Source organism: Galleria mellonella, unplaced genomic scaffold (assembly GCF_026898425.1).
Source record: "Galleria mellonella isolate WM207_F2 unplaced genomic scaffold, CSIRO_AGI_GalMel_v1 utg33, whole genome shotgun sequence".
NCBI classification, from domain to species: domain Eukaryota; kingdom Metazoa; phylum Arthropoda; class Insecta; order Lepidoptera; family Pyralidae; genus Galleria; species Galleria mellonella.
Window position 1 is genome coordinate 4882732 of NW_026442079.1, and position 25406 is coordinate 4908137.

Genomic DNA, 25406 nt, shown 5'->3' on the forward strand with positions numbered 1-25406 from the left:
CATGAATACACTAAGGCGTTCGCAAGAATTATCCGTTCTTGTAAGAACCTGAAAAGAACGTCCATCAAGGAGCAAATCGTGGGAATTACAAGGATAGGTAGTAATAGTAATGGCGCGTAACCTTAAATTGAAAATGAAGCTGCGCAAGCTCCGTAAAGAGGTGACAGAACTGCGCAACTCTAAAACGGCTGCGCCGTCTAAGAAGGTGATTTCTGACAGCAAGTCTAAGCTCTCCGTAGGGAGTGTTCTAAATGCGCGAAAGGCAAATATTTACGATCCAAAAATCGATTTAAAAATGAAGACAGCGGGATCGATCTAAATATCTAACATAAAAATTGCATCATTATGTACCCATGTCGAATCAATAATTTTACCCATAATCGGAAATTCAACTTTGTATAAAAAAAGTTTAAAGCATTTCTAGCATCTTTAAATGTTTGAATATTGACTGACAGAAAAAAACGTCAGTCAACAGAAAGTTTTGAGTGAAATCAATCAAACAAAGGTCAAAAATCTTGTTTACGGATTTACTTATTTTTGTAGAATTTGTATTTAAAACTAAATACTTATTTGTTATTGCCAATTCTAGATGTCAATCCAGATTTAGTAACTAAATATTTATTTCTTGTTTCTAATTTCCTAGTGGAACTTTTGAACGATATTTGGAATACACATTTATTTATCAAACTGTTATCTATTGAATAAGCGCGTAACATTTATATTGAGGCGCCCATTAACTTGTTTAGTGTGATAGTTTCTTATCGCTGTCTACTCTATAAATAGGGTAGCGCAAACTACTCACTGGTATTTGCGCCTTCGGTACGTGTATAGTGCGTCGCTCCGTTTTGTTGTGTACAAATTTTTCAAAATGGCTTCAAGGGATCCTGCAGCGGATCAACTAGTAAATTACAGGAAATCTCGACAGGTAAGTTATTGTTACAAACTTCTATGTATTTTAAACTTAGTTAACGCATTGCTTTAAGATTGGTATTTGAATTAGATTGTTCTTTTTTAGCAGTTAATCTATTTAAAAGAAATCGGACAATTTTTTTATAGTACATATAAAAATTCTCGTAAATAACTAGGAGTATTACTGCATATTTCAGTAAACGAAGAGAATATACTAATTTTTCCAAACATCGTTTCTGTCTATTAAGTACGAAATAAGTTCTATAACAAATGACCTTTGCCCAAACAAAATTGAACTTGTCATTTCGGTTCATGTTACAATGCGAGAATATTTTACGCCTTAATTTATTCTGGTACTTATTGTAAAAAGTATCTTCTTAATAATTATTTACATTTTTGTAAAAAAACATAGATGACTAGAGGATTTTAAAACTGTACAATCTTTTAAAAATAGGTACCTACAAATAGGACATTGGTCTAATAAATTATACATACTTTGGATTTACATTCTGTTTGTCCATATCTACATAATGCGAATGTTTTTGTCTTTAATTAAATTTAAAGTGTCTATTTACATTCAATTATCTTAAATATTACACTAATTATTTAGTAAAAACCTAAGCCAATTTATAACCTTAATTTTATGCTAGTATGTCCTATGTGCAGATATTTATGCAAAGCGAATGTTTTTTTTTATAATAATTATCAATTAATCTCACTTGTAATATCTATATTCTATATTGTAAAATTAGTGTACTTACTATTTTAGTAATCTATAAAGTAAATATTCTTTTAGTCAACAAGTTTTAAATATTTTTTCAAGATGTTACTTACTTATTGAGATTATTAAGATTTAATATTTATAATTAATAAGTATAAGCATACACATCATTTAGATTTAGCTCAGACCAGAACAATTTACATTTATTACATTATCTAAAAACATGACCTCTTAAAAACATCAAAATAAATAATTATAACTGATTCTCATTGCCTTTCCCATGTGAGTCTGTATTAAAATAGCCTATATATTAATCTAGGATTATATGAATCCAGGATATAAGTGCATATTAATTTTAATTAGTTCAACTCTGTGATTGAATAACAAAACACCCAAATGTAAAATAAAAAAGGCAAAATTAATTCAGATGTCAAATGTAGGTAACAACAACTAATACAACTTTCACATTTACAATATTATATAGTAATATAAAATCAAATTATGTGTATTAATAATATTTATTATTTCTTTTTCAGGATGCTCCTGGTTTCATCACTACAAAAAATGGAACACCAGTTGGAATTAAGACTGCATCACAGACTGTTGGAAGGAATGGACCACTACTACTCCAGGATGTCAATTTTATTGATGAGCTCTCTGCCTTTGATAGGGAGCGTATTCCAGAACGTGTTGTACATGCCAAGGGTGCAGGTGCTTTTGGATACTTTGAAGTGACCCATGACATCACCAAATATACTGCAGCTAAAGTCTTTGAATCTATTGGAAAAAGAACTCCTCTTGCAGTCCGATTCTCAACTGTTGGTGGAGAAAGTGGGTCTTCTGATACTGTCCGAGATCCTAGAGGATTTGCTGTGAAATTCTACACTGAAGATGGCAATTGGGATCTTGTTGGAAATAACACCCCCATATTCTTTATTCGCGATCCTATATTGTTCCCAAGCTTTATTCATACACAAAAAAGAAACCCAGCTACCCACTTAAAAGATGCTGATATGTTTTGGGACTTTTTAACTCTAAGACCTGAATCAGTTCATCAAGTTCTGTATTTATTTGGTGACAGAGGTATACCTGATGGGTATAGGTATATGAATGGTTATGGGTCTCACACATTTAAATTTGTAAATGCACAAGGTGTAGCTCACTGGGTGAAATTCCACTACAAAACTAACCAAGGTATCAAAAACTTGCCTGTCGAAAAGGCAGCTGAACTGGCTTCATCAGACCCAGATTATTCTATTAGGGATCTGTATAATGCTATTGGTAGAGGTGACTATCCATCATGGACCTTTTATATTCAAATCATGACTTTGGCACAAGCAGAAAAATGCAAATTTAATCCATTTGACTTGACCAAAATTTGGCCTCATTCTGAGTATCCTCTAATTCCAGTTGGAAAAATTGTCTTGGATCGCAATCCTAAAAACTATTTTGCAGAGGTTGAGCAAATAGCATTCAGCCCCGCTCACCTAATCCCAGGTATTGAACCCTCACCAGACAAAATGTTGCAAGGACGTTTGTTCTCTTATGTGGACACTCACCGCCACCGCCTTGGTGCAAATTACTTACAAATTCCCGTTAATTGCCCATACAAAGTCAGAGTTGCGAATTATCAGCGTGATGGACCACAATCAATTCAGAATCAAGAAGGTTGTCCAAACTATTTTCCAAATTCATTCTCTGGCCCACAAGAATGCCCCCGTGCTCAACGTTTGCAACCACGATACAATGTTAGTGGAGATGTGGACAGATATGACAGTGGTCAGACTGAAGACAACTTCTCACAGGCTACAATTCTTTATCGGGACGTTTTTGATGATGCAGCTAAGCAGCGTGTTGTTAACAACCTTGTTGGCAGCCTTAAGGATGCCGCTGGCTTCCTCCAGGAAAGAGCTATTAAGGTGTTCACACAAGTACATCCTGACTTAGGCAGCAGAATTGCAGCTGGTTTGTCCACCTACAAGAAATATCACGCCAACTTGTAAGAAGCACATGAAATGGACGGGTGTTATTTATGGTAGCTTTAAGTTTATTTTTTTTAATTGCATATATTTTTAGGGACCGAGGTTTTTAATGATAATGAAATGTATATTGGTTTAGTTAACTACTAATTGCATTTTACATTTTTTATTCAGACTGATATAATAATTGTAATTTATTTTTGTATACTGATTATGGGTTACTGCATGATATGAATTTATAATTCTGTATGTCATGAACAAATATCTACTTGTATACTGTATCTTTTTATATATATATATATATATATATATTATATAAATGTTGTCATAATAATAATACAAACTCTTTTGCAAAAAAGGGCGCTTTTGTAGCAAGTAACACATTGGACATTTTAAAATTCTAAAATTTTAAAATTATTATTGCTAAAGAAATCAATATAATGAAATATAGTAGATGTAGTATGTTTTATACAAAAACAGATATGAGTGTGTTCACTGAGAATGCATTCTATCTAATTTATTTGAGTGTTTTGGCACGTTTGCGCGTAAGCGGTGGTTTAAGAAACATACTACCACTACTGCTATTTGGTTGCGGGTTCGAACCCGGCGGTGTCTCAGCAGTGCGGTACGGTGCATCCATCGTGCCACCGATACATACGTCCGACCTTGTTTCCGATGTTTTTTGGTTTAAAACCTTAGTAACCACGGCTGGTTCAGCTTTGTTTATTTCAAACTTTACTTCCGGTGGTTCACATTTGATTAAATGACGACGATTACGTCGATATTTGGTTCCTATTTTATTTTCTATAATATAAGAACGAGGCGTATCAGCCGTGCTTACTACAGTGGCCCTAGTACGATTTTTACCATCATTACATATTACTTGGTCACCTTTTTCTAACTTGCATAGCGTTTTACAATGCCGATCATAGTATCCCTTATTGGACTTTTGCTTATAGACCAAGGTATGATATTCTGTTTCATTTACAAGTTTTGGTTTTAATATTTGTACGCTGGCCGGAAGTTTACATCTTAATCTGCGACTCATTAACATCTGTGCAGGAGAGCTTAAACCTTCTCTAGGAGTATTTCTGTAATTCAATAACGCTAATTGAAAATCTCCTCCTGTCTTAATTGCTTTACTCAACAGTGACTTAACTGTTTGTACAGCACGCTCACTCTTTCCATTTGACTGAGGATAGTTGGGTGAAGAAGTCACGTGATGAAAACTCCAGTCACTAGCAAATAATTTGAACTCGCGACTACTAAATTGAGTGCCGTTGTCACTTATTAATATTTCAGGTATACCATGACGAGAAAATACTTCCTTTATATTTTGTATGACTGTATATGAGGTAATATTTTGTAAATTACATACTTCAACATAATTAGAATAATAATCTACGACAATCAAATAATATTTTCTTCTGTACTCAAAAATATCAGTACCTACTTTCGTCCACGGCAAAGGGGGTATCTCTACTGGAATCATAGGTTCCTTTGCTTGTGCATTTAAACTCTCCTGACAAGTGGTACAACGCTTTCCATGAGACTCAATGTCGCGTGACATATTCGGCCAATACATAACCTGTCTCGCTCGCCGCTTGCACCGATCTATACCGAGGTGGCCCTCGTGCACGAGCCGCAGCATTTCAGCTCGCAAACTCGAAGGTATCAGTATTATACTATCTTTAAATACTACAGAATCGACGACATATAACTCGTCCTTTATTGCCCAAAACACTTGTAATTCTATTGGTAAGTTATATTTATGGTCTGGCCATCCCGTTTTTATATACTCGATCAGTGCACATAGAATCTTGTCCTGTTTAGTTTCCTTTTTAATTAATGCCAATTTTGAATTAGATATCGGTATATTGCCCACCACCATTTGAACTTGGTACAGTACATTCTGTTCCACTTCCACACTATATAGCTCAGGAAGCGGCGCTCGAGACAGTGCATCAGGAACATACATATACTTTCCTGGCTTATAATTAACTAATAGATCATAAGTTTGTATTCTTAACAACATGCGTTGTAAGCGAGCTGGGACCGACATCAGTGGTTTTTTAAAAATACTTTCTAAGGGTTTATGATCCGTTTCCACCAATATTTTAACCTTACCATAAATATATTGGTGGAATCGTTCGCATGCAAAAACTATGGCCAGCATCTCTTTTTCGATTTGCGCGTAACGCCGTTGGGTGTCGGTGAGTGTGCGCGAAGCGTATTCGACGGGTCGGCCGGCCTGCAGCAGCACGGCTCCGAGCGCGTCGCGCGATGCGTCCACTGACAGCACTAGCGGCCGCGATACGTCGTACAATGCCAACACCGGCGCGCGACACACGCTTTCTTTTAATGCAAAAAATGATTTTTGTTCCGTATCTTCCCAACGTCATTCATTTTCCTTTTTTAATAAATTGGTTAACGGTAACGCGCTCTCAGAATGATTCGGTATAAATTTTGACAAATAATTTACCGCTCCCAAAAATCGCTGTAAACTTTTCTTATCATTCGGTTCTGGCATCTCCTTTATGGCTTTTATTTTGTTATAGTCTGGTCGCATACCGTTCTTATCAAATACGTGCCCTAAATATACAACTTCTTCTACACCCACTTTGCATTTATCTTTGTTAAATTTTAAATTTATATTTCGTGCTCGATTTAATAGTGCAACCAGCCTATCGTCATGTTCTCGTTTCGTCTTTCCCCAAACAATAATATCATCGACGAAGCTATCCACCCCTTCCAAGTCTTCTAAGAGTTGACGCATTTTCGCATGGAATACCTCTGAGGAACAATTAATTCCAAACGGTAACCGAAGGAACTGATAACGGCCAAAGGGAGTTGCGAAAGTACAAAGATCTACACTTTCCTCATCGAGTTGCACAGCCCAAAAGCCTGAGTTGGCATCAAGTACCGAAAAATAACAGGCGCCATGTAAACGTGTCGCTAACTCCGTTACTGTGGGCAGCTGGAAGTGTGCGCGCTGTACCGCGCGGTTTAGATCGCGCGGGTCTAGGCATATGCGAATGCCATTATTTTTTTTAGCAACTATAACTAATGGATGAACCCACGGGGTAGGATGATATACTTTCCTAATGATACCTAATTTTTCCATTTTTTGTAACTCTAGTAATAATCTATCCCGTATCCCTAACGGTATTTTTCTGGAAGCACATACGACAGGGCGTATGGAATTATCGACTACAATGTGATACTTTCCGGGCAGACATCCTACTCCTTGAAATAAGTCACTATAATCTGTTAAATTTATTCCATAAATTCTTTTTACTAATTTCATTAATTCACATGATTTTCGGCCCAGCACGCTTTGACAATCATTGTCTGCTATCGCAAATCTCAAATTATATATAGTATTTTTATACACCCACTTCATGCTGCATGTACCTTTAATAGGTATTTTATCCCCACTGTATGCTTCTAGCTTTATATTAGTATTTTTAATATCACATTCATTATAACCTAGTTCTATGAATCTCCTGTATGATATTACATTTATGTCCGCCCCTGTGTCCAATTTAAAATTTTCTTCCCCGTTCGTACAAGTCAAAATTTCAAACCACTTTCCTGATTCACTTTTGTTATCAGTAATTACTGATATGTGAAACGATTCTTCCTCGTCTGACTCGGTATTCGCTTCTTCTTCGCCGATTTCGTATACGTGCCTAACTCTGCCACTGTTGAAATTAGTATTGTAACCAGACTTACATACTCGAGCGAAGTGTCCTCGTTTACCGCATACAAAACAAGTGGCATTCTGAGCCGGACACTGCTTCTGCTGGCAGCGCACCCTGGCACCGCAGCCAGAGCAGGGCGCGGCGTGCACAGGCGTGAACCGACCGTCGGCGCGGCGTGGCGCCGGCGCGCGGCCGCTCGGCCCGCCGGCGCGCCGCCCGCGGCGCCCGCCGCTTCCCCGGCACTGCTCAACACTATTCACTTGTACACACTCACTACCACTGACAGTGAAACAATTCAGCTGCCGACCGCTCTCCTGTGATGTTTCCTCGGCGATGCACAAATTCATAGCTTTTTCCAAGGTCAAATCTTCGTGTCGTAATAGCCTATCCCTGACAGTCGCACTGCGTACCCCACATACTATACGATCTTTAATCAAATCCTCTTCTAGCGATAAGAATGCACACTTCTTGCTAATAAGACGTAACGCCGTCACGTACTGTTGAATGCTTTCACCTTCTTCCTGATTTCTCGTGAAGAATTTATATCTAAGTAATGTAATATTTTCTTTAGTTCCAAAATAACTATCGAATTTTTTTAGTACTTCATTTACGTCATCTTTATCTGTATCTTTAGTAAAAGTGAAAGTTTGATACACGTCAAACCCCTCCGGACCGATCAAATTTATTAGTAAACTGGCTTGTACTGCTGAATTCTCGGAATCCACACCCGAAGCCTTGATAAACAGCAGGAATTGTTGTCGCCAACGCCTCCATGCATCGGCACGACTCACAGGGCCTCCCTCCATATTTAATTCGGGCGGTGGTCGCGCGTGCTCCATTATGCCGTATAACAAAATATCCACTCACGACTAGTTTTTTATGCAAATTTATATTTGTTAAGTTTAATCTTTATTTAAATACGTTATTTATAACACTTTTATCAAATTTATACACGTATTTATGATATACCGCTGCCACCATGTAATGTTTTAATGAAACCATCCCAATGTCAGACAACAACTGTTTTAATCATATTATTCAACTACCTTCAAACTAACTATACATGACACATAGTTAATAGATAAATTGTTGCTGTAAAAAAGATGATTAAAATATTTTTATTTAATTTTAGATACCTCTAGTACGTACTTTTTCAGCAGAACTATTAATATAAAAATTACAAAAATACAGAGAGCACAAAAAATTGTACGCATATTAATCTAACTGGTTATGTAATTGTTAACCAATATTATGGTGATGGTTATAGTATTGATAACCATTATTGTGACACTACACTTCTAGCTAGCTACATTTTATAGATGTCATTATTATAGATTAAGAACAATATCTAACAAAAGCTATTTTGAGTCGGAATCATGACACCCCGCAATGAGCTAACTAAGACAAAATTTTTCCAGAGAAGTTTCGGGGGAAAAGTCTTCATGAGTAACAAATAAATGTCGACTGAAGTAATCTGCTTAGAGTACTTTTATTTTGATCACAAAAACAAAAATCATAGATTTGTATCCGGTGTGATTTGAAACTGTTTTAGATTCAACAAGAGCCTGAAAATATAATAAATATTATTTCACCCCACTTTTACCTTTTTTTTTTACTAAGCTTAATTTTTTTTTATGTTTTACATGTTTTTCCAATTATAATCAGATCAAGAAATTCAGAAAAAATAATATAAATATAATTTACTACTTTGAATACACCTGACCGCCTATTTATCTAAATAAGTGTTATTTGATGACTTTGAACAATAACCTTGCCACATATTGGGCAAAATTAAATATTGATTATAATTAGTCTATATCTATCTATATATCTAAAGTTATAGATATGTATACTAATGGGTATTTATCTAACATAAATAAATGTTTATTTTTATTACATTAGCAGTTGCTATAGTTATAAGCTTATATGCTTATAAGCATGTTAGGCAGGTTAATACTAATGTAAGATCAGAAAAAAATTCGTATTCATATTGGTTTAAGTTATTAGTCATTCATTATCATTATTACAACAGCTACCTGTCTATTCCTGAACAAGGGAGGCCCCCTTATAAGAGGGGATTTTGACGGTAGTTACCACGCTTGGCAGATAGGTTGACAACTGCAATCTTAGGTGATATTTTAAATAGAAATTGCTGTCCATTCCTCGCCTATTAAGTTCTCTTACGACATTCATGAATAATGAAGGGGTAGTCTATACCTCAGTAGTCCGAGACCACAAGGCAATTGGATCAAAAAAATTGGGCTTGATAAATCTTTAAATAAATAAATATATACGGTCGCTATGTATTTTCAAACGGTACTTAATAACTTTTTATACATTTGTATCTTATAATAAATAATTAAAAACTCACAGTTTTATTAATTACGGTGCGTGAAAATAACAATTTAATATTTTATATCAGCAAAATTATTGAAAATAAAAAAAGTATAAGTATAGGTAAATAATATTTTCTTCATAAACTTAAATAAATTATGATTATTTTTTATAACTTTTGTCATAAAGCTGATTATACTTCTAACTGGATAATATTATAATTACATGTACTTTTGGTTCTGTCTAACGAGCACAAGTGAATTTAAATAAATGGAGAATTTTTCTGTATTATCTTTCAGGCACCAGTACCTATAAAACCATGGGGTGGGACATTAAATGCGAGCAAACCAACGCCATTATGTATTCAAAGGAATCCTTACATTCGCCAGCAAGAAATTGTGGGGCAAGAAGACTGCTTATATCTAAATATTTATAGTCCGGACACTAGCAATGTATGTACTTGTATCTTTTATAATCAAGAATTACAAGATTGTAAAATATTATTTATTACTTAATCTAATACATATGAATATACAGTTAAGATATAAATTTTAATAAATCAGTTTCTATAATATCCTAAGGTCTTTCTATATTAAGTTTTGTCCCAGTCTTCAGATTTAATAAGTAACTTGCAAATAAGATGTTTTATCGCATAAACATGCCACTAACTATTATGCAGTATAATTTTAGATTATCTTACCTGATGTTGCAGAATTAATTAATCATTTTGCAATATTTCAGGATTTACCACAGAATAATGATCTATTACCTGTGATGGTATTTATTCACGGCGGAGGATGGATGTGTGGAGATTCCAGTCCACAAATGTATGGACCAGAGTATTTATTAGACAGGGATGTTATCCTAGTCACTATTAATTATAGATTGGGTATGATTTTCAGTTGATATTGTACTTTTTATTATAAACTCCTTAACACTATCATATCTGCTTTTTTTCGGAAACCTTACCACCCATATCAAATAATGAGGAAGTGACTCCCAGGTGAAGTGACTTGAACATTAAAAAATAAACCGGTTGTACCTACTCTTATTAAGAGACCTATGTACACTATAGCTGTAGATTGAAGTAGACTAATAATCATGTACCCACTATTTTAGGTCCACTTGGATTTTTATCAACCCTAGATGAGCATTGTCCTGGTAATAACGGTCTCAAAGATCAACAGGAAGCACTCCGATTTATACAAAAAACTATCACTAGCTTTGGAGGTGATAAACAGTCCGTGACAATATTTGGCGAGAGCGCTGGTGGTGCTAGTGCCCATTTTCATATGTTATCGGAAACCAGTGCAGGTAAATATTTGTTTCTCATGATTATTTTCAAGCAATTATGATTATACAGAAGAATTTTTCAAATACTAACGTAATAATAAGTAACGTAATATATGTTTAATGTAATAAGTAGGTACAAAACATATATATGATGTTTTAGGTTATTTTTCTTATATTCGACCTTCTAAGAGGAAAGGTTAAATCTTCAAGTAAAAAATGCATACAATTTTAATATTAAATAACAATCAATAGTGAAATATTTCAAAAATAGTCATATATTGTACGTACTTGTACGTAACACGCATCAAATAAAAGAATTTATTAAAAATGGTCTAGTAAATATACTTAATTGGTGAGTCATGAGATATATATATATATATATATATACATATAGACTAAGATGGTGTTGATAGTGATGAATATATGTAATTAATTTTAAAATATTGCATTGAAGGTCCTGAATTCCTAATTGTATAATATTTGTTGCTTTATTCCAGGTCTGTTCCATAAAGCAATTTCGGAATCTGGTACAGCATTGGTGCCATGGGCAGAGGCCGCTCCTGGTGAAGCGTTGAGGAATGCATTCCGTTTAGCAAAAATGCTAGACTGTCCTCAAGCGCCGTCAAAAGAAATGATTAAGTGTCTTCGAACAAAAGATAGTTATCAGATCATAAACACAGAATTCAACTTTTATGTATGTTGATATCAAGTTTTTTGATACTAAACTGTAGTTATTTTTAAGAACAGCCATTTGGAAAAATGATCCTTTTGAATATTTTTTTTTTATATTTAGGTAGGCGCTTCTCAATTTTATGCCGTGAAACAGTAAAGTATGCTGTATAATATTTCGATCTGATGAATAATTTACTCCCTATTATAAATAAAATCATAGAACATCATTATACATTATATATACCTAATTAATGTAAGTTTGTAACTGTACATGGGAATTCTACACTTTTTGAACACAATTTTTCAGGTATGGGATTATGAACCGATGACTCCTTTCAAAGCAGTGATAGAACCTGATCTGCCTGGAGCATTTTTGACTAGAAATCCTAGAAAAATTTCCAAAATATCCGCAGTTCCTTGGATGACAGGCCTAACTAAAGACGAAGGCTGTTTGAAAGCAGGCTGTGAGTTTATTACCTTGTCTGTGTCGAAAAACTACTTCTTGATAATTATCGAAAATAATATTATATTATTTTTCCAGGGATAACAACAAATAAAACGAGATTTGAGGAATTTATGTCTGGCATTGATACCATAGCACCAGTCACATTTTATTATGAGAATTCACCAAATGTAAACCTCATAACCAAACTAGTGCAAGAAAAATATTTATTAGAAAAAGACACAGAAGCTATAAAATCTGGAATTATAAAAGTTAGTGTGAATACAAAAACTATTTTAATTAATTTTGAATTGATACTGCATTCCAATTTCAGTAATTATAATTACGTATATATGTTTTTCTATATAAAACTATTGCGATTACAACATTCAAAGTAGTTAAACACATAAAAATTTTTAAACACTAATAAATACTCCGTGGCTTTAAGTATACGATTTTCATCCAATTTTAGTGGTAACCTTATTGAGCTATTTATTTATATGCACCATGGTGTTAACAGGTTTTGCAAATCTACATATAATCTATTCGCTGACTTTTAATACTAAGTGTATTATTTTTGTATTGTATTGTAGTATACACAAAGAGAGATGAATTAAAAGTTCAACGACCAGCGGCAATACATTATAATTACAACTAGTTTCTTTTTTTTTTAATAGGTGATAATAGAATGGTAATCCCGCCTGCACTATCGGTATACTCTGGCGGGGCACCAGTGAGAGATGATAGGTGAAGGTGAAAGCAAGTCAATTAGCCCATTGTAAAGAATTCTACGAGAATTAATCACGATGGTTTTCAGGGGAACCGCGTGGAGATCGACCTGATAGGGCGCATTGCTACTAATGAGGCTGTTAGATCCCATTACTAACAATTCCTTTCCCTACAAGAACCTTTATTTAAAAAAAAAGGTTGGCTATGTAAGCCACATCCGAACACAACAACGCTAACAACAGCCGAATATGTGAACATTTAATTAATAATAGAGAAGTCAAAACGGTCGCCGTGACCGAAAACGATCTGAACTCATCACTATGTTTTAAACCTTCTAACGATTAGAAGTCATCATCATCATCATCATTATTTTTAATACTTCTAATATAAATATTTATGTCTGCAGATGTATACTGATTCATATTTTGGATATCCTGCTGTAGAGGCAATAGAATTAACTTTTAACTATACCAAATCCCCAGTGTTTCTGTATCACTTGGTATATAAAGCTGTTAATAGTTTTTCACAAATATTTGGATACGGCGATGAAGATCAAGGTAATTAAATACTTTTAAATTTCAAGCTCAATTTGGGACGTACGAATTACAGATAACTTTATTAAATAACTCATTGATAATGAGAGATATGCAAGGTTTCATTTCGAAAATCTTTTATTTCCTTATATGCTGGTAGCTTATGGACTAATATTGTACAAAACAAACATTAACAACGTTGAAGTGAAATCCTTTTTAATGTCGAATTATGCTAATTATGCTGATTGACTATTAATGGTCATTACTCTGGATTTCATAAAAAATCATGGCCCAACAATTTTTTATAATAGTCTACAAAACAAAATCGTAGTATACAATTAGTGCAAAACTGGCTATCTCGCCTAGCATAATATATTGAGGATTTTATCATATATTTATTTATATATTTTTAATTGAATGTTATGTGCAATTAAATAGACTTTATAAATACATATTATATAACTTTTCGCAGCAGCGTCTCTCTTAAAATATTAGTAAAGCCTAACTACGGTTGCCAACCTACCTACCTAATATTATTTTTATGCAGGTGTATGTCACGCCGATGACCTTATGTATCTATTTCCGATACATTTTCTTGCTAAGGAACCATCAACAGACGATATTGAAATGAGCAAACTTATTGTAACGATGTGGACTAATTTTGCCACAAGCGGGTAAGTTTACATATATATTTTTCACGGCTGTTTCCCATTAGGATAGGCAGAAAAATGGTACCATGTATTCGGATATACGATACTATGTGGCTAAGAAAACCCAATACTACTGACAATGAACTGTAATAATGGATATATTATACATTTATATCTTTAGATAGATCTTACTTTATCTGTAATTTACCTCGTGTATAATATAATTTCCAAATCCATCTGATCATAATTGACTAGTAGTATTAAATGTACCTACTAAACTAGCTGTTCGCCCCAGCTGCTGATAAACAAAGTTTTTTATTCCTCCCAAGAATTCAATTTTTCATTTTCTTTCATACAAATCTTGCCCTAACAATTATAAAAACACCAAAAACAAAAATAGCCAAGTATATGCGGCCGTTCTGAAGTGATTCGGTTACATACATTCGGTAATTTTATTTATTTATGTCAATTATTAAAAACAAAAATCTATCTAGTACGTATTTACTTTTAATTCAATTTTCCTCCGGGTACAAATATTAAACAAATTATTTACATTTTATCAAAAATTTACTGATTAAAGAAATTATAGAATAGACATAGACTGTTCTGTAATTTCCTTAATCAGTTACAGATATTAATTACAGTTGTAAAAACCCTGACTCATGATAAATAATATCTATCCAATTAAATAATTGCCATGTTCAATCAAATACATAACGAACGATATAATAGTATTGCTTTAAATATTTTCCTTTGTATTGAAGATAATCTTTGTCTTAGGACATAATTTTACAATATTTGCTATATATGAAAATAAGGATATCTTCAAAAGAATCGAAAGTGACTGACATAGCCCAAAGGATAAGCAAGCTGAAGTGGCAATGGGGCGTTCACATAGCTCGAAGAACTGACAACCGATGGAGAAGAAGGTTCTTGAGTAGGGATCCCATACCGACAAATGCAATGTAAGACGATCCCGTACTAGATGGAGTGACGACCTCAAATGTATTGCAGGACGTCAATGGGTGCAGATTGTTCAAAAGCGTTCGTTATAGCAGTCAGCAGTGGACAGATAATGGCTGAAATGGTGATGATGACGGAAAGAGGTTTTAATTTTTTTAAAATGTAGGTATTTAATAGTTACCATAAAAAAGGAAAGTTAAGCCCCTATCTTATGTACGTTCGTAAATATACATATATCTTTATTTTCTTTAGATTGCATATGTTAGAAATATTCTTTTTTAAATCTTTAATAAAAAATAACATATTACAGAGATCCAAATAAACCCGTGCAAATACCGTACAAGTGGAAGCCAGCCAGCAGTGGATCCAAAATGGAATACTTGGAAATATCGTCGAAACCAAAAATGAAAGAAGATTTCGCGTCCCGATCAAGATTTTGGGGTACATTGCCATTATGGCATAATGTGCGGACCTACCGAAGTATAGAAGAATTATAAAATTATTATGTAACATATTGTGTATTTCACTGAATATACACAAATAACTTTATCTATCTATATGAATCGTGATTATTAGCAGGTACTTCACCCTATATCATGTAGTAGACAATTTTCATGTTATGAACAATATATAAATACAATTGTATGAAAGTAGTTTGTTTTCCATTTTAAGTTATATGAATCAACAAAGGAGACATGCGACTGTTTTATAGTTTATTTTTGATTATTTATTTTACGGTCACAGAACAATAGTTAGGTGATTGATTAATTAAAATCCAATAGAACGTAGTATACGAGTGTTTTTTTTTGATGGGTGAAAATAGTATGGTAACCCCGCCTGCGCTAACGGGATACGCTGGCGGGATACGCTGGCGGAACACCAGTGAAGGGTGATAGATGAGAAAGAAACAGGTCAATTAGCTCATCATGATGAATTCATCAGGAATTCACCATGATAGTTTCCAGGGAGAACCGCGAGGAGGTCGACCTAGTTGGGTATATTGCTAGCAATGGGATTCTCAGTCTCCATTACTAACAATCCCTTTCCCCCCAGTATACGAGTGTGATACACACCCACAACTTATGTAAACTTATTTAGATTTATGTAAAGATAAATTTAATTAGACAGTTTAGGATTATGATGCACTTACCTACATGTTAGTATAGTTTCACAAAACAATTTTTAGTTTAATTTAAATGCAATATTTTAATTTATTTCTTATCATCGTACAAATATTTGTCATTTTTTAAAAAACAAGAGTCATTAGCTGTCCACCATTTATTAAAATGTTCGTAAATTGTTGTAGTTTTCATTAGATATTCGTTATTAATCATTGCACAGAAATTGCAGTAATCGTCTGTATCGGGAGTTTCATGCCTAAAATGATATGAATAATACTTTTTCCATCTAAAATACATATAATACATCTCAATATTTCGTGAAATTGCAAACATTTTCCTGGCTAATATTAGCGGTGTCATTTCTCGAGCATTTAAATAACTTCCTTCTGGCATGAATCTGTAATAAAATATTATCTTCTTAACAAAATATCTAATTTAGTTAAAGTATGTAAATTAGTTTCGTATGGCTGATATCGCAAGCAGTGTCCTACTAATTTCAAAATAATACCTACTCATACATAGCTTAGTACACTTGGTTGTAGATATTTTAAATTTCCATTTCGGGGCTATACTTCACACTTGGAACCCTTAAAAGCAATGTTGCGTTTTTTTAATTTTTATAATGAATAAATATTTTATTATATACTTTTTGTATTAATGGGTTTTAGTTACCTTGAGTAATTTGCACCGCCATAAACTACTGGAACGGTGTTAGAATTTAAAGCGTACAAGATTTTCTCCGTTACATAATCCTGACTAATAGCGTTTTCGAATGCAAAATAGAAATAATAATCTCTTTTTAAAACATCAAGACATCGGGGCATTATATCCCGAGGACATTGGTGTTTTCCACAACTGCCAAATATGTCGACATCTAAATTATATTTCTGTAATTCTTGTTGCACATCTTTTACATATTCCTCTCTTAAACTCAAAGTATCGCAATTAGAAACAAACCATGCAACCAGTTTTTTCTTACTTTTCAACTTTAACTTCAAATTTTCATCAATGTCATCCATATCAGACAGATTTATCCAGTTCATCACTTCTTTTGGTCCTATTACATGTCCGGTTGCATTCTTTACTGAGATATACCCCCATACAGAATCGGAATCGAGTCTATAAGTCCAAGTCCAATTAAAAAAATTATTCCATCTATCTGAACAAATAGGATATATTGCGGCAGATTCTATATTGGCGTACACGTACTTTTGAGTTACAAAACGTTTCTTTGGTAGGTCATACAAATTTACTAGTGGCAACAATTGCGGTCCATTGAAAACAATGACATCAAATTCGCTATAGTCTCCTAAATAATTCCTGTTTCCAGTAACGTAACAATTTTTCCATTGACACGTTTTGTTTTCAAACACTGCACTTCCTTCACCAAAATATATGAAAGGGGAATTCTGTGGGTTTGTCCATAGAAGTATGTATTTCATTTCTAGATCAACTTTTTTGATTGCATCCTTTCTTGTTTCTTTTATATAATGATGGGTGATATTATTATTTATTACGGAAGTATCTACCGTTGGTTGGTAATTATATCTAGTATGTACACAATAAAAAGTTATGAATGTTACTGTCACAATAATAAAATAGTATGGTTTCCTGGAGAATTGAGAACGCCTTGATGGTAAGGATGAGTGCATTTTGTAGAACCATCTACATGAGACTAATGTACACAAATGACGTGTGGCTGTTGTGTATACAAACATACTTCTGAAAATAATTACGTTCGAAACTGTAAACGACATTTTTGAGATTTCTTATTGAATAACTATTCAATTACGGGCATCTTTTTCTATCTAATCTATTATTCTGCGTTGCATCATTTAGTAGATATACAGTAGGAAACCAGAAATAATTATAAATAGGTAGTGATTATAATTAATATATTATAATAGAGAACAGAAGAGGCAAAATGCTGAGCCATCTTATACGACATGACGATTTTTTAAAGAATATAGTAGAAGGAGAAATAGAAGGCAAAAGAGGAAGGATAAGACCGTGAAATAACTATAGGGGCAGGTAAAGGAAACCCTTGGTGTCATGTCATATGGGGGGGAGTCAAGGATATGGCCTAGGATAGAGCTGGCAGGAAGAAAATGTATGTTAGTTAGTTAGTTGCACTGACAAGAGGAATCTCTTAAATAAAAAAAAGCTATTATAATTACAAATAAACCGCAATTGCTCTAAACTTGACTACGGAAATAGTTGTTTAAAGACGAACTACTGATATGACAGTAGTTCATCACTAACACAAAGACAAAGATTTAAATGGCGGAGAACTAAAAAGATTAACTTACCTACTCGGTTTTCTGCGATTTCGAAACCGCAGAAAAAACAAAAATTCGATTGTCCCAAAGGATTTAATTCAATCACTATAGAAGTATTTACTAGGAATTTAATAAATCTAATAATTCCATAGAATATCCGCGTATGCGTAGGTATAAAATATTATCATGTAAGAGAAATAAAACATCGCTTTATCAAACACAATTTTAATTAGTTAATATTAGTGACAAGAATGTAAAGGATTAAAATATATTCACTGATGATAAAGGTTTGGTAATTATTTTTTTGTCTGGTATTTTATGACATTCAGTAGGTGAGGTTTTAAAATGTAAGTAAATCTGAATACAGGAGCGAATTTTTTGCTGCCATTTTAAATATTCATTACTTTGGCTATTATTTTAGACGACACACAAAAATTACGTGAGGTACTATTTTAAAAAATTCGGCCTCCTCCCTTCCTTCTATTCCTTTTTAAATTTCACCCTACAACATATCAGGTATCATGACTCCATTCCCCTTTTTGTGGGATTTTAAATAGTTTATTTGATATTATTGATGTATTTTTTCACTTCAGAGAAATAAAAACAAAATTCTGATGTGAGATTTACTGTGCAACCCTATGTAATTAAGTAACGCTCCTTTACCTTATATAAGGCACAATTTCAGCATCCAATCCAATGCTTCAGATTAATTATATTTCTATATATATGAGGAAAATATGAAAATAATGTTGCCAACCCTGACACAATATAAGCATTTGTATACTTTAAAATGTCTTTGTCTGTTAATCTAGGCATTTTCTATATATTACCTATAATTATTATTAAAAAAAATCGTTAGACAATTGAGAGACAGTCCTGTTTAACCGTAGTATTCAGCCCCAAACCTTGACGCTCTGGTCCCATGAGCAGCTCGCAAGAGCGATGCCATTCGGTGCGAATGAAATCGACGTCACTCGATTTTCATGAGCATTCAGTGTTCCTGATAAGAATTGTTATTGATAAGTGAGATGAATTAAAAATAAATAATAAGTTTATGATAACAGTCAACCATAGATATTGAGATCAAAAACTAATAGAAAGAGTATGCTTCTACCAATGCTCAATTTAGAAAATGATAATCAATAACTACGTTTATATCAAAATTAACTTTGTTTCTTTACAATGGTTAAGCAGCAGTTTCCTTGGTCTCTGCTATATTAAAATTTAACAAATATGTAACTTTATCTACACAATTAAATTTTAGATTAATATAAAGTATTTGCCGTGCCATATGGTCCCGGCATAGAATGGGTCACTTTTTCCTTTCCTATGAATGTCATAAGAGGTGATAAGAGTAACATCATAGGCAGCGTGCCTCTTAAACAATACCAAAAGCCTAAGTGCGATTACCAACCCTCTTATCAAGCGTGTTGCTTATCAAGCAATTACTGCCAAAACCCCCTGTATGGGGAGACTTATGTTCCGCAGTGGACAGTTAACGGCTGATGTGATAATCATGGTAAATTAACTGGATACAGTAGAATATAAAAACTATAAAAAAAATTTACCAGTATGAGTGACTTTGAGTGTATCCCAGGAATGTATTGCGTTGTCATCCGAACCAGCTAGCAGGTATCTCCCACTTAGAGATAGACCTGTTTGTTAGAAAGTGATCATAACAAAGTAATAATAGATATGTATTAACCAATAACTATTTATTTTGGGGGGGAAAGGGATTGTTAGTAATAGAGACTGAGAATCCCATTGCTAGCAATATACCCAGCCAGGTCGACCTCCTCGCGGTTCTCCCTGGAAACTATCATGGTTAATTCCCGATGAATTAATCATGATGGGCTAACTGGCCTGTTTTCATTCTCATCTATCACCCTTCACTGGTGCTCCGCCAGCGTATCCCATTAGCGCAGGCGGGGTTACCATACCATTTTCACCCATCAAAAAAAAAAAATAACTATTTATTTACAAGTACATGCTTTAACAAATCTCTACTACCTACTTCTTGATACAGTTTATAAGAGTTTTTTTTTCGCGAAAATCAGCTGGGGAAGCTAGAAATAAATAAAGGAATCCAAATTAACATTATGATCAAGCAACATGATATGTCATTAATTAATCATTGTAGATAGGCATTTATATATTTCCATATTTAATGATTAGATTATATATTTTCATAGCAGTTCGATTAAGTAATAATATCATTTTTTAAATAAAAATATAATAGCAAGTATTTTTTTTAAATGGGTGAAATTGAAACGGTGAGCCCGCCTACGCTATCGGTATACGATGGCGGAGCACCTGTGAGAGATGACAGATAAAGAAGAAAACAGACCAATCAGCTCACCGTGACAAATTCATCAATAATTAACCATGATAATTAGAGAACCGCGTAATGGTCGATCTCTTAAGGCATATTGCTAGCAATTGTGTCAGATTCTATAACTAACGATCCTTTTCCCCTTAATTGCAAGTATTCGAAATCGGTTGTATTCTCTGCATAAATACTCAGTTAGATATAACATAATAAATACCAACCACAACTAGTGAATCCGCTGTTGCCGGGCGGCGTGTAATGTCCAAGCTGCTGGTCACTGCGAATGTCAAAAAGCCTTGCAGTCTTGTCCTCGGATGCAGTCGCAAACGCTTGTCCACTGTTGTGGTACTAGAAATAAATTAGTAGATAGTGGCTTGATAAAACCTATACAATGTAATATTAAATATAAGATTTGTGAGTAATTTATTTAGTACTACTATAGTCTTATATATCCTTATATATCCAGCACTTAAAATATATATTAAATTATGCATGCAGTCTGGATGTCATCATCATCATCATTTCAACCGTTAACTATCCACTGCTGCACATAAGCTTTCCCTACAAAAGGAGTATTTCCAGTAGTTGCCACGCTTGGCAGAAGGGTTGGCAAGCATAGAGGGACGCTGCTGCCTATCCCTCGACCATTATGTTCCCTTAGTCACCTCTTACGCTACCCACGGGAAAGAAAGCAGACTATTCATGTATTGCATGAATTTTACTCATGCTATTATATTTATATATTATCGTGTGGTCCCGGCATAGAATGGGCTACCCTTTCGTTTCCCGTAGGTATCGTAAGAGGTGACTAAGGAAACTTAATGGCCGAGAGATAACCAGCGTCCCTTTTAAAAATCAACAAAGCCTACGGTTGCCAATCCGCCTGCCAAGCGTGTCGACTACTGTCAAAACCAGCCAATAGGGGGAGGCCTATATTCAGTAGTGAAGAGTTAATGTCTGAAGCGTAAAATGTTTTTTTTTTTTAATATTTTTATAATAAAGAGTAAATAAATACATAAAACTTACGCAAACGCTGTTGACATCAGCATCATGTCCGAAAAATGTTTGCTTCGCTTTGTCTTCTCGAACATCCCACAACTTACAAGTCTTATCTACTGATCCAGTCACATACGTTTTCATATCTGTGAAAATAGAATAAAGTTTTAATTTATTCCTTAAGAATTCACCCTGAGTAATATAAGTGCCTAAGTTTGTATGGATATTTGTTACTCTTTTACGCAAAAACTACTGGACGTATTAAAATGTAATTTGGTACACGAATAAAGTATGTCCTTGCTTAACATATAGGATGTTGTATATACTGATTACTGGGCAAAACCGCAATAAAAAAAGATATAGCTAGTTACATTGAAAATAATTGTCCTAAAAACCACACGGGTGCATTGAAAAATCAATATTATGGTAGCATTACCGCGACAATTCTTACTATTAAAATTCAACATTTCTTATTATTAAAAGTGTATTTATAAATTATTTAAGTAATAGTTTTTACCCGCGACTTTGTCTGCGCGACTAGCATATATTTACTGACTGGAAAAAAGAGTACCGTAGTTCAAAAATAATTCTCTTGTAATAAAAATTTTCTTTATACATAAATAGTACTTATAATTAACGTCTAGATGTCTTTTAGTACTGACTTAAGTACCTGGTGCTAAAGAAATACTGACAACATCGCCAGCGTGAGCATCAAATTCCATATTCCTTTTTCCAGCTTCTAGATCCCAAATGCATCTGTAAGAATTTATAATTTGAAATATATCTAAATAATTAAGATGCTTTAATAATAAGAATGATAAATAAAACTGCCTCTCATGTACGAACTGGTTAATGACCTTTGTAATGTATTGTATATCTCATAACAATAATACAGGTCACCTTTTGGACTTGGAACGCATAATTTTGAAAAGAGTTCATTTTTTTTTTCATTTTAATGTTTTATCTTAATATTTTTTGTTTCTAGTAGTAAGATGGTTTCGAAATACAAATGTTTAAGAGAACATTATTACGAGTACTTTAAGAAAAAGTTGTTCCCTTTTTATAAGAACCAGTGAACCAGTGAACTCGTAAGGTAAGTATTAGTTAGCAATCTAACAACTGTATAAACCTGAAAAGCAAGTCAGTATCGATCAAACATAGTGTGTACAAATGTTTTAATTGCATAATTCATACAAATTGTTAATAATTCTAATTTCATGTCGTAAGAGAATTTTTTTTATGCATTCTAAGTACAATAGCAAGCAAGCTGACGGCCTATCTGATGAAAAATGGTAACAGTCGCCTATAGACATGAACGGTACCATGGACGTAACAGAATATACTGTTTCACCCATGATATCCCCAAGCGTTGCCATTCCTGAGAACTCAGGTGTTACTCCTGTGTACCCTGTTTTACTGTTATATCCCACCCTTCAAACCGAAAAACGACCATGCAAATACGACTGCTTCACGGTAGAAACACGAATGGGACAGAGGTGCCCAAGCAAACGATTTTTGTAAGTAGAATGAATACAAACTTCTAAAAGGAAAATAAGTATCCAAACTTACATCTTCATATCACCCGATCCAGTTAGAATATGTGTATCGTCGAGGAAGCGGCAACTGCTGAGGAAACCTTCGTAACCAGCTAGCTCACGCACCATTTTAGCCGCTCCAGTGGAGTCACGATTGTTCACATCATATACGGTGCACATATTATCCATACCACCACAAGCTTAAAAACGATAGAATCATTACTACTTTTTTTTATTACAAACATTTGACACTTACATTTAGGTACATAAATATTAATATAACTTCATCGTTAAAAATTTAAAAGTACTTAACAAAGATTTCCTGCCTTCTGAAAGAATAAAATAAGAAATCAACGTTGGATAAGTAATAAAGTAATCCGAGAGAGATTTTCCTTTAAATTTCTTGATCCCCGTGTGTGTTATCTAAAATATCATACATTGGAATTACCTATTTACAACTTCCATATCTACACCAAATCTTTTACTGTGCAAGCTGCTAGACTAATTTCAGACTGAATTCCCTCCCAAATTATATCTATACTTATATCTGTATGTATGTATGTATATATATATATATAACCTTTCAGGTTCTCAAAGTTGACTGGAAGAAACCCCATTAAGGGATAAGTCCGCTTATGTACATTTTTTTATAACCTTATATCTATTATAAATATAAATAAATCAGTTAATAATAATCTTACCCACAAAGTTTCCAGAAGGTGCAAAGGCCACACTCATGACCCAAGCGGAACGCAATGGGATGACCTGAACCTTGTTGCCACTCCACGTGTCCCAGATAATAAGTTTCCCATCCAACGAACCCGTGACACAATGTCTGTGGAATATAGCTTTATTTCATTTCCAATATTTTTATAGATATTCAATATACTTGTATAGACAATTGAATGAGACATCTTAGCAATTCAACGAGGTGGAAAATATTTGCAGCAATTGTTGTGTCGTAAACAAAGTGGTTTATTTTACACAATTCCGTAATAGATTTTTCTTGTAGGTAATATCAATTTTCTTTTTAGTTGTCCTCTCAAAGCATAGCTTATTTGATATATAGCTGCAATTATGCAGTTCGCAAATGCATACTCGTAGAGTAGTGTAAAATTAGGCGTTAGTGTTAGTAAGCATAAATTAGATAATAGGTACACGTAATCGAATTGCTTTGCTAAACTTTAATTTCTTTGTTATATCGCACAGCATAAATTATGTACAGTTGAATAATTAAGTCCTATAATTCTCTAAAAAGAATATTGTTTCGTATTTTATCTAACAGTTAAGAGCTTTAGCCACATATTAACGAAAATCTGACTACGTGGTAGCTAACCATCGAATACATTTCATACAATTATAAAATTATAATTAGGTTCACGTACCTTGAATCACCGCTATAGTGCACGGAGTTTACTTTATTGATATGCCCTTTCAACGTTTTTTTTGTCGTTAGTCTTATCTTTGAGACATCTCCCATATCTCCACATTTTTCTGCTAGCTTTGCATCCGCTACTTTTTCTTGCTCTGCCTGTATAATAATAAACAAATTGAAACTTGCGTTAAATCATTCCAAACCATTCTAAATATTATTCTTTATAACCCAGATATAGTGTCAATACACACGATATAGTATTAATTATAAACAGTGAATTATTGGTGGTGTCAGACAGTTACTGTTATTTTGAAATAATAATAATAATAAAACTTTATTAACAAATGGGTTGCACTGTTACATATTTTTTGTCCTGACTTACAAATTAGGGTAACCTGTGCCTTGTAAGCCAGCAAATAATTGTTTTAGCTTACGCTTTTGCTCGTATGAAATAATAAGGAAAGTATAAATATGCGATGATAATAATAATGTCAATTCGTATATTAAATTTCGTTAAAACCTGCTCAGTTATTTAATATTTAATTTAACAAAAATTTTACGCTTCACTTCTAGTATATGATCGTACTATACCTTAACTTTAGCAATTAAATCAGTCAATTCCTTCTTGAGGGCTGTAGCTTCAGGATCTTCTTTCGGCATGGCTCCTTCTAGTTTAGAAATCTAATGATGTTGTGTCAATATAGCGTTACTTGAAGCGTGTCAAGCAGGCTACGTTCTCAATGGCTTTGAGCTAATGTTGTAGATTCTTCTTCTAATTGTATTACACAAATTGGATTTCCATTTAATGTGCAACTGAAGCTGTATATGTGCTTACCACTATT

The 25406-nt window shown here is 33.7% G+C and overlaps 4 protein-coding genes across 4 annotated transcripts; 2 read left to right on the plus strand and 2 right to left on the minus strand.

Moving 5' to 3' along the window:
• The first annotated feature begins 590 nt into the window (after positions 1-590).
• Positions 591-6016, plus strand: LOC113521268 (catalase). Its single transcript, XM_026906758.3, has 2 exons — positions 591-925; positions 2167-6016. Exons 1-2 carry the CDS (start codon positions 869-871, stop codon positions 3631-3633), a joined length of 1524 nt encoding a protein of 507 aa, XP_026762559.1. The 5' UTR covers positions 591-868; the 3' UTR covers positions 3634-6016.
• Positions 3526-16700, plus strand: LOC113521277 (juvenile hormone esterase-like). The gene is made up of 10 exons (XM_031911325.2): positions 3526-3665; positions 9947-10099; positions 10389-10536; positions 10767-10961; positions 11438-11634; positions 11920-12076; positions 12154-12326; positions 13190-13340; positions 13864-13990; positions 15240-16700. The coding sequence occupies exons 1-10, from the start codon at positions 3663-3665 to the stop codon at positions 15424-15426; spliced, it is 1491 nt and encodes a 496-aa protein (XP_031767185.2). The 5' UTR covers positions 3526-3662; the 3' UTR covers positions 15427-16700.
• Positions 15514-17666, minus strand: LOC113517804 (alpha-(1,3)-fucosyltransferase C-like). Its single transcript, XM_031911593.2, has 3 exons — positions 16723-17666; positions 16185-16447; positions 15514-15518 (listed from the first exon to the last, which is right to left on the minus strand). The coding sequence occupies exons 1-3, from the start codon at positions 17490-17492 to the stop codon at positions 15514-15516; spliced, it is 1038 nt and encodes a 345-aa protein (XP_031767453.2). The 5' UTR covers positions 17493-17666.
• Positions 17667-18538: 872 nt separating this feature from the next.
• On the minus strand, positions 18539-25322 carry LOC113521326 (guanine nucleotide-binding protein subunit beta-2). The gene is made up of 9 exons (XM_026906844.3): positions 25156-25322; positions 24575-24720; positions 23891-24024; positions 23224-23389; positions 22325-22410; positions 21685-21800; positions 20880-21006; positions 19898-19984; positions 18539-19329 (listed from the first exon to the last, which is right to left on the minus strand). The coding sequence occupies exons 1-9, from the start codon at positions 25222-25224 to the stop codon at positions 19223-19225; spliced, it is 1038 nt and encodes a 345-aa protein (XP_026762645.1). The 5' UTR covers positions 25225-25322; the 3' UTR covers positions 18539-19222.
• Positions 25323-25406: the final 84 nt, after the last annotated feature.

Bases quoted from the DNA above. Each gene is read 5' to 3' on its own strand.
- LOC113521268 (XM_026906758.3), top strand. From the start codon at position 869: ATGGCTTCAAGGGATCCTGCAGCGGATCAACTAGTAAATTACAGGAAA. The intron at 926-2,166 runs GTAAGTTATTGT...TTTCTTTTTCAG, and splicing joins ATTACAGGAAATCTCGACAG to GATGCTCCTGGTTTCATCAC.
- LOC113521277 (XM_031911325.2), top strand. The intron at 10,100-10,388 runs GTATGTACTTGT...GCAATATTTCAG, and splicing joins ATAGTCCGGACACTAGCAAT to GATTTACCACAGAATAATGA. The intron at 10,962-11,437 runs GTAAATATTTGT...GCTTTATTCCAG, and splicing joins GTTATCGGAAACCAGTGCAG to GTCTGTTCCATAAAGCAATT.
- LOC113517804 (XM_031911593.2), bottom strand. From the start codon at position 17,492: ATGAAATACATACTTCTATGGACAAACCCACAGAATTCCCCTTTCATA. The intron at 16,448-16,722 runs GTAACTAAAACC...ATTTTATTACAG, and splicing joins GGCGGTGCAAATTACTCAAG to ATTCATGCCAGAAGGAAGTT.
- LOC113521326 (XM_026906844.3), bottom strand. From the start codon at position 25,224: ATGCCGAAAGAAGATCCTGAAGCTACAGCCCTCAAGAAGGAATTGACT. The intron at 24,721-25,155 runs GTATAGTACGAT...ATTATTATACAG, and splicing joins ATTTAATTGCTAAAGTTAAG to GCAGAGCAAGAAAAAGTAGC. The intron at 24,025-24,574 runs GTACGTGAACCT...TATATTCCACAG, and splicing joins CACTATAGCGGTGATTCAAG to ACATTGTGTCACGGGTTCGT.